At 45.4% G+C, this 13,253-nt stretch overlaps 2 protein-coding genes across 4 annotated transcripts in view; both read right to left on the bottom strand.

Moving 5' to 3' along the window:
* LOC130533465 (stromal membrane-associated protein 1-like) overlaps positions 1 to 2,274 on the bottom strand; it is a 34,287-nt gene extending 32,013 nt beyond the window's left edge. For 2 of the 3 annotated variants that reach the window (XM_057046899.1, XM_057046901.1), the window contains exon 1: positions 1,967 to 2,273. In XM_057046899.1, coding sequence (XP_056902879.1) covers positions 1,967 to 2,084 — 118 coding nt within the window. In that variant the 5' untranslated portion in view covers positions 2,085 to 2,273. Of the gene's footprint in view, positions 1 to 1,966 lie in introns of all 3 variants that reach the window. The other variant, XM_057046900.1, reaches the window with a different exon arrangement.
* Positions 2,275 to 2,951: 677 nt separating this feature from the next.
* slc1a4 (solute carrier family 1 member 4) lies at positions 2,952 to 12,235 on the bottom strand. The gene is made up of 8 exons (XM_057046890.1): positions 11,622 to 12,235; positions 9,087 to 9,129; positions 8,073 to 8,138; positions 7,030 to 7,196; positions 6,720 to 6,953; positions 6,416 to 6,610; positions 6,205 to 6,339; positions 2,952 to 5,559 (listed from the first exon to the last, which is right to left on the bottom strand). Exons 1-8 carry the CDS (start codon positions 12,134 to 12,136, stop codon positions 5,325 to 5,327), a joined length of 1,590 nt encoding a protein of 529 aa, XP_056902870.1. The 5' UTR covers positions 12,137 to 12,235; the 3' UTR covers positions 2,952 to 5,324.
* Between the last annotated feature and the right edge of the window lie 1,018 nt (positions 12,236 to 13,253).

Below are 13,253 nucleotides of genomic sequence, written 5' to 3'. Positions count from 1 at the left end.
TCTCTGTGTGCTTGTGTTTAAAGACTATGATAAACACGAAAGTGAAAATTATAGTCTGGAGCTGGCCTGAAGTCCGGGAGGGAAGGGAAATGAGAGTGGAATCAATAAGGACTGTCTGTCTGTCTGTCTGTCTGTCTGTCCAAGGTGAGACACTGCAGAGGCTGTCGCGGGAGACACACCCAGACGATCTGACTGCAGCAGGCTCTAGAGTTCACAGACAGACTATCCTGAAGCAAATGGATCGATCAGAGTAGAGCTCGTAAACGTGGTCTCCATCAGCCGCAGACTGAAAGCTTATTTAAAAGAAATCGATCAGAGTTAATACACTGTGTCCGCCCTGTGCGGAGCACCGTGTATCTGACCGGCTCTCGGAAGAAAGCCAGCAGAAGCTACACAGGCTGGAAAATGCATTAGCACGAGTGAAATTCTCTTGGAACTCAGGAAATCCAGTGTAGGTTAAACGATAAGACAGCTCTGAAGTTTGTCATTTTCAATTAAGCTCTTTAGAACTCAGCAAAATGCTTTGGCCTCGAGTGATAATTTAAAGAAATTCTAAATCCATGGACCTCTAAAAATGTCCATGGATCCATCTACCTCTAAAAAAGCAATTACATATATTTTTTAAAATATGTAAGTGTAAGTCTAACATCAGGAGTCAGGGTTTATATTAAATGTGCAGCATCATGATCGTCAGATGTGCGCGTATTACAACCGATGACGCAACCAAGGCCTTTAATCTCAGTCATGAGGAGCCCTGCAGGCTCAAAAGACACGCAAATTCACAATTTTCCCGAGGAAACCTCCCAACATCTACAGAGCGTGTCATTGAATTTATAGGAGAAGTGTAAATTAAATGAGGTAACTGTGATTAGAATGTATGGATGGCTGGCTGATATGCTTAGATTTAAGAAAGCTATTCGTTCAAAGTGTATTTCTTTTGTAAGAATAACGCTGACTGACTATGATTTCAAATTAAATGTGCTCTTTGACATGCAAGGTGTCCGCAGCTAAAACTGATTGATCGGATCCATATCCGAATATCAGGGCGTGGGTTCTGTTGGACAAATGTTTAAGGAATAATTTAAGTGTTTCCTGATGGAACACGCGCGTTTTCCGCTCATAAATAATCCAGTCAAGGACATGACATCGATACCGTCCGACAAGCCGCCGGGGAGCGACACAAGAAAACCGGAAGTACACGCCTTCTAATTTCAGTTTAAAAGCATCAGCGTAAACCGCTAGGGCTGGATCCCTAGCTCCTTTTTCACCAGGCACAATTAAAATGAATTCTGACTACCCCGAATTATACTTTTCACTTTTAACTTTTTTCCCTTAGTAATCGGGCATGCTCCTCGGATTCTGCAAGATTCCTTTTAAGCTCAACATTCTAAAACTGGTCTTTTAGTTGAAAGTATCTCACTAGTTTAACGTCCGATTAAACAACTTCATAATGTGCACTTACGAGGTACCAGTTCTACAATATGAAATATCTCAAAGACAGCAAATTTCTAAGTGTCTAATTAGTTAACATTTCAGGTAAAAACATGTTTTATCACTAAATAATTGAGTCACCTTGAGAATTGTGTGGAGTCACGAATAGGTTGCTACTGAAACCTAAACTTTGAAATCAAACGGAAGTCGATTAACCTCTGTAGCTACTTTGGCAACTGTCGATCAATACATAGGATTTTTGTCTGATTCATCATAACGGACCAGCGACAACAGTATTCGAGTTGAACGACGTAAATTTCTGTTGTGATTAAATCATTTTTATCGGGATGACACAGCCCTTAGTGAGCAAAAAGCCTAGCGGGATGTCAGCATCGCTTCACACGACAAAACCGTGATTGGCTGAGGCAAATCGGTGCCTGCAAACTTTATTATTTCCACGCACATTTCGAGCCCAAGGTTTTAAGTCAAAGCGTGTGTCGCTAACCTCTTTTAAGTGAGAGTGTGTTTCGCTCACCTTTCGCCTGGCAGTCAGCGCAGTACTTGTTGTCGTCCTCTCTCAGCAGTTTAGACAGGATGGCCTGATGCTGCTCGTTCAGTTTCTGGGCTTTTTCTCTTTCCGAGCGAGTCGTCATGTCGCCAAACTTTCGAGAGAGACGTTCCTGTCTGTGCAGGTTTGGTAAAAACACAGCGAACTCAGCTTCTGTTAAATCTGCTCGCACATCCCTCCTGCTGTCGCGCTGCACCGCCTGTTAGCATCCAAGCTGCTAGCAAGGTAGCATGGATACAAGGCAGCATCACCCTGCTGCCTTCACGCCTGTCGGAATTCTTGCGACAGCAGCCGCTTCACGTTCACTGTAAAAAAAAAAAAAGCCTTCCAAAAGCCACAATTATTGTGGAATCCCTTCGATGTAGTTATTGCTGTATGTTTGCATGTTTAAATTCTAGGACTCAAGAGGTTTGTTCATGTATAAATACAAAGCAGTTTGGTCTGAAATTGTTCAGGGTGGAAATTGAAATACCATTTTGTGACATTTATTTATCCTTCTGCCTTTATCCTTCCTAAATTCCCCATTTAATATTTTACGGGAGTATATATTTTGAAGTAAAGTAAGAAGAAAGTGATAACGTCTAATCATAGTTCTAATTGAATGAAAGCCTGACATCTGCTGGACAGATGTCGTCATTTCTTTTCATTTCTTTTCTTCATTTACTTCACTGATATATTGATGTTCTGTTTTAGCCCAGTATTATTAAGCATCATTCTCATAGTTGGATACAATTTGGCCTCTTCATTTTAAATCTTTGTATCTTAAAAGAAATCTGCAGTAGCAAAACAGTGTTCCTCAAGGCTCTACTTTAGGAGCCTTTTCCATTTTCCTTCATATACTGTACTACAATAATACTGATTACAGTGAATTTTGCAATATTTATAGCCTAAATATGAAAGAGCCTTCACCTAAGAATGAACATTGATAAAGCAAAAAACAGCACACTCAGCATTGTTGACATAAGATTATCTTTTTGATGCTTAAAGATTGAAAATTTTACTGGATTTAATGTGGACAGACAGCAGGACCAACATCAGGCAGACAGCTGTGCACTGTTAATCGTAAGACAGACACATCACAAGCAAAGTAGCAGCTTTTCTTGAGCAGACCACAGACATCATTTCTCACATCCAGCTATCAGAAATGTGAGCAGGAGAATTTGTTAAATTCTTTTTTGTTAAAAAAAAAAGGAAAAACTTTGTTAAAAAGAGAAAGTACAAATAATCAGTTCCAACAATTAAAAATAAATTAATATCAAATACAGATAGTACAGCAGTTTCACACGTTATGTGATTGTACCAAAGAGACGAACGTTACAATTCTGGTCTCAGGTTAGCACAGCATGTATTAGCGTATAAAACTCCCAATGCTAACTAAAACCGTTCAGTCATGTTGCACTAAGCAGCAATTTTACACACCACCATAACAAACACAGGCAATAGTGCACCAGCAACACGCGTTAGGTTCAAAGGAGTCTTCTCAAAAAGGTGAAATTTGTAAAATAACCCTGGCAGTAAGTCAACACAGCGCCCCCTGCTGCCAATAAGCTGTAATTTAGCCTCGGCTGTTGCTATGACAACCGTTAGCTAGCCGTGCAGCTGGATAGGAGCACCCCCCCACCACACCCACACACACACACAAAACCTGCCTAAATTTGCAGTAATGTACTTTCCTCGGAACTTACACTGAAATGTTTCAAGAAAGAAATTGTCAAAAAATATATATAAGAAATATTGTCGTACCCGAGTATGGGTACAAACAACAGTGATTAGCTAGATGGTAGCTGGAGCTAGAAATCAACAACATAACCTTTGAACTTTACCGATTTTACAAATTGCACAAAATGTGGGAGCTGTCTTTTCCATCCATGATTGTTAATAAATCCAATGAATGTTTTTTGCATGCATCCTTCAAACAAAATGATCTGACGGACAACACTCGTTTCTGGGACACGAACTAGTGTCCTCTGACAGGGGGTCACCACTAGAGGGCAGTACAGGCTCAGTTTAAATCACATAACGTTTGGCACTTACCCGACTGTATCCAGCCCGTATCAGGCAAATGTACTTGAATTGGTAATTTAGATTTTACAGGGAAAGCGATGTGATATTTACAGTTTTAAAAATAATAATTCATTGACACCTAAATGTCCAAGAGCAAAATTCCCCTTAAACTTAGTGGAGCCAGAACAACTAATCCTTTCGATTAGTATCATCGGATGAGAGCACATTTTGTAGTTAAGAAGATACCCAGTGTTTCTTAAAATGGCCTGATGTGTTTGTAGTTTTAGTTTTATTGTTTTGATACTGATTTAATTTAGTTTTGTCAAATACCAAACCACTTCTCATTAATGGAGGAGAGGATTATCTGTCTGGAGTGTCTAATGATGGGGGGTGTTACAGTACTTTGAAATAATGTTTGACTCCTTCTGATTTTGTTCTCGCAAAAACATGAAATAGTTTGGCACTCTCATGACATGACTGGACAGGCTGGCTAAAGAATAAAAGCTAATAAATAATTAAAGCAGCTAAACATTAACAGTTCTTTAACAGGCTGATTAACGAGCAAATAAGATTCTGGGTTAACGTGACACAAGATCAAATCAGCAGAAAAATCTGCTCCATAAATCACAGTTAAGTCTTATTTGTACTGTTTTTTGACCGAATATTAAAGGAAAGGCCACCAAACTTGCAGATATCGAACAGCTGACTGACAAACGTGGCGAGCTTTTAGATAATGCTGATATGAGCCTGGAAATTTTCGCAGATCCTATCTTGTTTGTTTCCATATGGAGAATCAGGCCAACGGATTTGTCTACAACCAGAGACTGCACACCGAATTCCAAATTGTCATTTCAAGTGTTAATGTTTGACGCCGTCTGTTGACAGTCAGCAAACACAGATCACAGGACCAGGTTTCCTTGGCTTGACCTGACCAGAGGGATAGTTTGCCATTTGCATCGTGCTCAACAAATAAAGCAGCCGAGGTGGAAACAAAGGCTGACAGGATCAGTTTTTGAGAGCAGCTTATGTCAGCGTTGGGATTTGAACCAGCTGGTCAAAAACTGGAGCTTTTATGGGAATATTTTACACAGTTTTGCAAAGAAAAAAAACCTAAAACGATATTAAAAAATAACTTTTCAGCGTGTACTTTGAGTAAAACTAACTGGTGTTATCGGAAACCGGCGGATTCGGGCGATACCGTCCACAACCTGGACCGTTTCGCCCACCGAAACCATCGGCCGCCATTTTAAAGAGCGCGACGCCGAGGCAGAGCGGCAATGTCAGAAAGAAAAGTGAAGTCGGGGTAGAAATGTGGCAGAGTTCACAGGACTGACTCGACGGCCTCCGGCGTGGCCCCCGAGTCCTTGCTTTGGTGCGTGACGAGCGGCGAGGTCTCCCCCTCGGCCTGAACGTTGGCCACCGCCTCCACGTGGACTTCGTCCAGCTCCTGCTGCTCCTTCTCCTGCTTCTTCTTCATCTCAAGCTGGTTGATGTGGTGCAGGATTCCGGCCCCAAGGGCATCACCCTCCACGTTCACCACTGTGGTGGTCCGGTCCCTGTTAGCGGAGTGGACAACCCATCGCATTAGCTTATTGCCTGCTGAGGTTTTAGCGTCTCTGAGTTTGACAGCATGAAGCCTATTTAGAAGCTGACGTTGAAACGAATGGACGGATTTCTTTTTTGAAGGAGCTGGAATCTTAAAAGCGATATAAATTATCACTGATTCCTGGAATCTTTTGGGTGGGTTAGAATTCCAACACCTGCTGTTGCTCTTAACGGAACATTTTGGAACAAGCCTTCAGCTGTTTGCCCTCGCTAACCTGAGCAGAGAACACATGTGACAGCTTCTCCAGACTCTCACGCCTCTCAGATCCGCTCTGAGAACAGGCCAGGAGGTGGGAAAATAATGGAAAATGCTGCCGTTCTCTTGTGAATTCTAACCAAAGTGCGTGGCTGACTGTGACTGGAGGACTGAGGAGGATCTGGGGATCATGTATGTGGGGCTTTAGCAGTGTTCCTGAATGCCCCAGTAAGGCTAACAGCTAAACTGGGAGTGGCCATTTGACCATGGTAGTTTCCCAGTAGAGTGCTGTGGATTGGGAAGCGCTGCTGCTGCCTCTGATCTGGACCGAAAGAGAGATGGATAAAGGGTGCAGACTGGAGAACAGGCTCAGGTCAGATGTTTGATGGGTTTTACTCACACAATCCAGTCGACGGCCAGCATGAGGGACAGATCGTTGGTGGGCAGGCCGATGGCCTCCAGGATGATGGCGATGGTGATGATGCCTCCAGCTGGGATGCCCGCTGCGCCCACGCTCGAGGCCGTGGCCGTCACCCTGGAAACGATGTCGAGATCATCACTACGACAGGAAGAACCTGCGCACAGAAGGGCGGACCGCCAGCTGAACTCACAGGATGGTGAAGATCTGCCCGCCGTTCAGCTCGGTGTTGTTGAGCTGAGCGATGAAGACGGCGGCGATGCACTGGAATATGGCCGCGCCGTCCATGTTCACCGTGGCCCCGATGGGGAGGATGAAGCGGCTGATGCGCTTGTCCACGCCGTTGTTCTCCTCGACGCACTTTATCATGGAGGGAAGCGTTGCGGAGCTGGTGACAGGAAGAGAGACAGAGCTTCGTCTTCGTGAGGCATTCAGGTGCCAACCGCAAATGCCGACAGGTGAAGAAAATTTGAACAGGCGCCAACTGTCCTGGTTACCTTGAGCAGGTGGCGAAGGCGGTGGTGAAGGGCGTGATGAGGCCCGACAGGAAACTGAAAGGGTTCTTGCGTGTGAAGGCGAAGTAGATGAGCGGCAGGACAATGCCTCCGTGAATAATATGGCCCAGGATCGAAGCGACGATGTACTTCCCCAGACTGGTGACCAAAAGAACCACATCCTCCATCTCTACGATTTTACTGCCCACCAGGAATATGATGCCAAACGGGATGTACCTGGGAAGCCGAGGTGAGAGGTTCTGAGCAGACTTAAATCCAAATATGACCCCATCCACCACCACGATCCACTCACCACATGATCCAGGACACTAGCACCATGGTGGCCTCGTTAAAGGCGTTGAAGAAGCGGATCAGCTCCTCCCCTTCCGCCCCCAGTTTCTTCAGCGCCACGCCAAAAACCATGGCAAACAGCACCAGCCCCAGGATGTTCATGCCGTCCGTTTCTGACGCGATTGGCACCTAAAACAGTAAACAAAATTCTTCTCATACCTGCGCAACGATAAAATCAGCCAAGCCCAAGGAAAAGTCTAAACCTGTGCCGGCTACGTTACAGAACCGGGTTGATCAGATGCTGAGGGCAGGATCATGTGTCAACCGAGGTGTCTGTTCCTCATCTGTATTGTTGGGACCACAGAGAGTTGAGTAACCATGATTCCAGAGTCCGCGAGGCCTTTTCAAGACAGGCCAGGGAGCACATAACCGAAACACAACGGGAACTTGTTGTTAGCATTTAGTTAGCATTGTCCTGTTTTCAAACGCAAACAGACAGCAGCAGCAGACTGTCCCTGGCAGTAGAGGCTACACGCGTGGATGCTTCCATCTGAGGGGTCCAGTGAACTGAATGATGGGTAATGAGGAAGGACAGGGACAAATCCTGACCCAATCCCCCTCTTCATTGTTCCAAACTCTCCCACAGCACCACCAGGCTTCAACTCCTGGCACCGGGGAAAACTGTCCACAGTGGCCCCGGACACACAAACGGCGGGGCCAGACCCACCAACCGTGCCTGTGCACTGGGCCACCAGCTCCGAGTCATGGGAACCAGCGTCCAATACTGTGGTTGTTTAGAGGTCAACCACAGAGGTGTTCTCCAGAACAGCGATCAAACAATCGGTGTGATTGTTCTGTTCATCCGTGTGCGCCGCCGTCCCAACAGGCCCGGCAGGTGTCTGCTGGGTCACTCCGACCTGTCCCCACCCTCAACCTTCTCATCAAAGACGTTCACACAATATGGCCGACGTGAGCGTTTTCTTACTATAACCCCTAAAACTAGCTTCAACGTTTCCCCGTTGTCCGATTAAATCATGTGACTGTGTTGGTTGTGTTCGCTCCCACCTTTTGATAAAGGATCGTCCCGTTGGAGTCGTTTCCGGAGGCGACCATCTTGTAGTCGGTGGCGTACTGCAAAACAAGAGGGAACCAGAGGTTTGCTTGACATGTACAGCAACCCCATAGAAACACTAGCTAAAACGGACACACTCATAGACAGGTTTTCATGGTTTTTAGGGGAACGATAACATGATTAACAGATCAGATTAATATCTGCTGGGGAGTTCTCTCTCTATGGGATTAAGTTTTCCAACAACCTGCAGAGGTATTAGCCCCCTGAAACAGGGAGATATTTGTGCACATGGAGACACTGTCCCTGTGGCTGTAGTCCCAAAACTAAAGGGAACGTATCTGCTTCATTATCTCCATCTTTTTATTTGTGTAAATGTATGTTTAAGAGTTTAGCGGCTGTGTAAATCCCCCCTCCGCCATGCTTTCTTGGTTTAATCCACTGTTGGACTCACTCCACTTTTTCCACTGAAAAAGCTGGGCCAAGGGGGGGGGGGACAAACGCTGAACTCGATGACCCGGCTGCACTTTGAAACGCCATTTAGTTTATGTTTAGAGTTCACCGGCTTGATTTCGTGCAGGTTTAAGGCACGTTTGCACACATGATCTGCTGTGCACATACGGTGTCACGTGTTTGTTTACATATATACGGTTTTAGCTGCACGTAACCAAATATTGGAGGTCCTGCAGTTTTATTTTAGCCCTAATAGACCTGACCCTGATTCTAGGAAGTGGAGCGAGCTGTGTTCAAGAGCAGCCAGGCAAGGTGGGTTGCTAGGTTGGCGAGAATGGAATGGTTTCACCATGGAAACGGTTGGTAAAAGACCAGAGGAAGAGGCGATTTGGCGAAGAGCCGCTTCTGAACATGTTCTCAGCCTCCTGAGGCTCTGGGTGCTGCATTTTTACGGCCACATCTGATGAATGTGGAGCGGCGGCCGCGTGTTTGACGGCATAAATTCTGGGAACAACTTGAGACTAGACAGTGGAAAGAAAAAGAAATGTGATACTCACAGAGCGGAACGCCGCAGCAACCAAGTTTGATGGGAACAAGTTCCTGAGAAAAGAAAAGAACACAGTTTTCTTTTTTAAAAAAGGATCTTTTTGAAGAGCAAAGAACTCAGAGGTTATAGAAAACAGGCTCAAAATGAAGGGGTCAGCCACTGAACACATTTATCACACGGCTAAACACTTGCTACTTCTTTTGCCTGTGAAAAAGAAGACCGAAATAGAAAGTTTCATTTCACAAGAAGCCTCGTTAAGATCAGGAGCCACTGCCTGGAAGGTCGTCTGAGTTCTAGCAGAAAAATTTGCAAACTTCCTGTTTCACTTCAGACACCTGATCGATGTGTAACCGCACAATCCCTGAATTTACTCATCTTGGCTTGAAGCCCGACACAAATACAGTGTGAGCCTCCAGGTATTCAGTATTAGAGTTAACGTTGGTGTGGGATGTAAAGGCTCTGTTGTCCCCTCATACATCTCAAATATATGAGATCAAACCGCGGCGCGCTGCTGCTAGCTTACATCTCAAGTATCACCTATAGAATCGACACCCCCGGGTGAATCAACATATATAATCATTTTTAAAAACAAATAAATCTGACATGAAATAAAAGCCGGGTCAAACAGGGATCTGCTGAGTGTGATGTTTTTACAGAGTGGGGGGGCTCCTGCGCTCACAGGTAAAGGCAAAAATCTCTCACAAGAAGAAGACAGGCATGTTTTAGAGAGTATAAACATTTTATATCAGTTTAGGATTTAATCGGGATTAAGATGTCTCAAAACATGGCTTTAAAGTCTGGAGGTGAAAGGTCACTGCATCCTCGTGCTATGATTGCCTTTGTTCTGACTTGAGTCAAAGAAGATTCTTTAGAGGGCACAGGTCAGAAGTCAAGGTCACTCCAGGCCTTGTCCTAATATTGTTTCAGATATGGACATTTTAATTACACTGATTAATGATTGTTAAAGGCTGTGGGGTGACAGCACTTCATAAATAACTCTAAAATTCATGTTGTGGTAATTTCCTATGCTGATTTTTTAGTGTTTCTCTGCACTGACTTCTGTTATTGCTCTGTTGCCTCCAGTTTATCACAGCAGACACCGTAAAAACAACAAAACAAAGGCTCAAATTGAAGAAAAACTGTGCATTATATTCCCCCAATCATATTTGATCCCTCTTAAATCCAGATTTAAAGGCTTTCCTATTTCAGATTACTGACTCAGTGGTTTGACAATTAACAGTTGATGTTGTTAATTATGTTTTTTAAATTCTTATGAAATTTAAATTGTGATCTTTCCTGCTGGAAGCTCAGCAGAGCGGAGATAAGTTTATCTTTGCAATGTGAGCGTGTGAATAGAGGAGCCTCACTAACAATGCCCCCCCACCCCCTGTGGTACCCCCCCCCAGAGGGAGGAGGGTACCACAGGATAATATTTACATTTGCAATTTCATCCAAACGTTTCCAGTATGACCAGTAACATTACAGTGGTCAGACTCACAACCCGTTTAGTTAGAAGTTTAATCACAACCGAGTCACAAATAATTCAAATGGTTCCATTGATTAAAATTCAATTCAACCCTGGTGCAGGGGGGAGCCTCCAGCAGGCTGTCGGACTTTATAGTGAACGGGACGGATTTTCAAAAATGGAAAAAACAAGGAAATCTGAATAAAACTAAAGTGTAACACCCTGAATGACCTCTGAACTCTGGGGAAATGTCTGCTTGCTCACAACAAACCGACCCTGGGAGATAAATCAGGTGTCCACCTGCGGTAATGCTGGGAAACCACCCCCACACACACACACACACACACACACACACACACACACACACACACATACACACATACACACATCCAGACTGTCCACCCGTCCAGCAGGTGTACTTTCCCTCGCCATGGGAATGCGGGAATTTTCCTGAGTTACTGGATACTTTGATGTGTCATGATTTGATCATCTTCCTGTTGACATCGCCGTTACCACGGCGAGGGTTCACCTCAGTAACGGTGCTGGTGTTGATGTTATGGGCTGAATCTGAGCTGGGATTCGTTTTTCGTGATGATGAATAGTTTTAAACTCTGAAGAGGGGCCAAAGTTCAACTCCCAGTTTGAGTTTAACATAAAGGCTGGTCCTGGAATGTTTGTTTCAAAAGGCCCAGAATGCATCACAAAAGTTTTGGGTAAATGTGGCAGCAACCCAAAAGTTACTAAAAGGAACTGATGGCGAGAAACGAAGCAGATTATAAATGTTAAACAGACACTTGGGTATAATGGGGGCCTGCTTCAGGACAGGTCACATGTGTGTGTGTGTGTGTGTGTGTGGGGAAGTTCGTCACATGTCCATCAGGATGGACTGACGCACGCACACGCGCACAAACACACTATAAGTTCATCACATTAAAATCTGAATTACTGAGACACTAGTTGGAATTTGGAGACTCCTGATTTGAGCTGTTAAATGCCACTAATATACTACTAGCGCGTTCCCCAGGTGCCAGGTGGCATTAACTAGTCCTCCCGGTGTGACAGATGGGTGCATCGTCCTACCTGGCCAGGTCCAGAAAAGAGTCGGCAGTCTCCTTGTTGGGGGTGACGCTCTCCAGACCGAGGCTGTTGGTGTTCAGGGCTCCTGCGCCCACGCCGGGCTTGATTATGAAGGCCAGCGTCACCCCGATCCCCGACGCGATCAGCGTGGTCCCCAAGAAGTAGGCGACGGCGATGCCCCCCAGCTTTCCCAGGGAGCGGGTGTCGAGGCTGGCGGCGCCGGAGATGAGGCTGCAGACCACCAGCGGCAGGATGATCATCTTCAGCATGCGCAGCAGCATCTCTCCGGGGAAGGCGAAGTAGATCATCTGCGCCTTGGTGAGCTTCATGCTGCGGACCACCATCCCCAGCCCGACGCCCACCAGCACGCCGGACACAGTCATGATCACCAGCAGGTTCCTCTTCAAGAACTCCAAAACCTTCTCCCCGCAACTCCGCTGCGCGCTCTTCTCAATGATCCGGTCGGTGGAGCTGGAGCTGGGCACCGTGTGCCCGTTGATTTCGCTCTTTTTCTCCATCTTTGTGGGTCCGGGTAGGTTGGGAGTCTGGATCCGGCTTTAGACAGCGTGGGATGGGAACTCTGAGGAGGTTGGCACACGCACTGTGCTGCGCGAAGGCTTAGGAAGGCGTGATTATTCAGCGCGCAGCCAATGGACGGAGAGAAACGGCACAACCGGACTGCGCACATGCGCACCAAGGACTGAGATTTAGTTTGAGATCAAATGATGCAAGAGCGGAGAAGATTGCCCAAGGAGCTGCAAATATGATGTGACCGCAAAAATATTTGAATACATTTTTTTTACATGTGCAGAAAAGAGCGGACGTTATATTTAAGCGCTGTAAAGACACAGCGACAGACTCACGACCACATCAGTTCTGTCCCCCGAGGCTCTGCACAAAATTACAATAAATCATTGTTCCCAAATAACTGCGAAACTTATTTAAGTGCTTAAAGGAGCTTTGACTCACTATGATTCGTTTTTGTTGCTTTATGTCTGAACAGAAGGGAATTTAAATTTAAATGCATCTTATATGCACAATCCATAGATATTATGTAACTATCACCGAGGAGTTATAAAATGTGACTTTATGTATATGGAGAGTAAAAATAAGATTTCTAAACATTTTATTAATTAAGTCACGTGCATCACAAGGATGTGTGCTCCGCCCACTGCTCTTCACCCTGCTGACCCACGACTGTGCAACTCCAATCGCATCATCAAGTGTGCGGGTGGGCGTCATCACCAATGACGTCATCAACAATGAGGGAGCCTACAGGAGTGAGGTGAGCCAACTGGTCCAGTGCTGCAAAGATAACAATCTCTTCCTTGACAGAGAAGAAGAAAGAGATGGTTATTGACTTCAGGAGAGGGCCACCACAGTGTCAACGGTGCTGCTGTGAAGAGGGTGAGCAGCACCAAGTTCCTATATCTGATATAGGAATATCTGAAGACCTCACCTAGACAACTAACACAAAACAGCTGGCCAGGAAAGCTCAGACACGCCTACACTTCCTCCGCAAACTCAGGTGAACACACATCCCACCCAGCATCATGTGCTCCTTCTACAGAGGCACCATTGAGAGCATCATCACTGGCTGCATCACTGTGTGGTGTGGAGGCTGCACTGCCTGCT

This window comes from Takifugu flavidus, chromosome 11 (assembly GCF_003711565.1).
Source record: "Takifugu flavidus isolate HTHZ2018 chromosome 11, ASM371156v2, whole genome shotgun sequence".
Classification (NCBI taxonomy): domain Eukaryota; kingdom Metazoa; phylum Chordata; class Actinopteri; order Tetraodontiformes; family Tetraodontidae; genus Takifugu; species Takifugu flavidus.
This window is presented reverse-complemented; position numbering and strand designations above follow the sequence as displayed.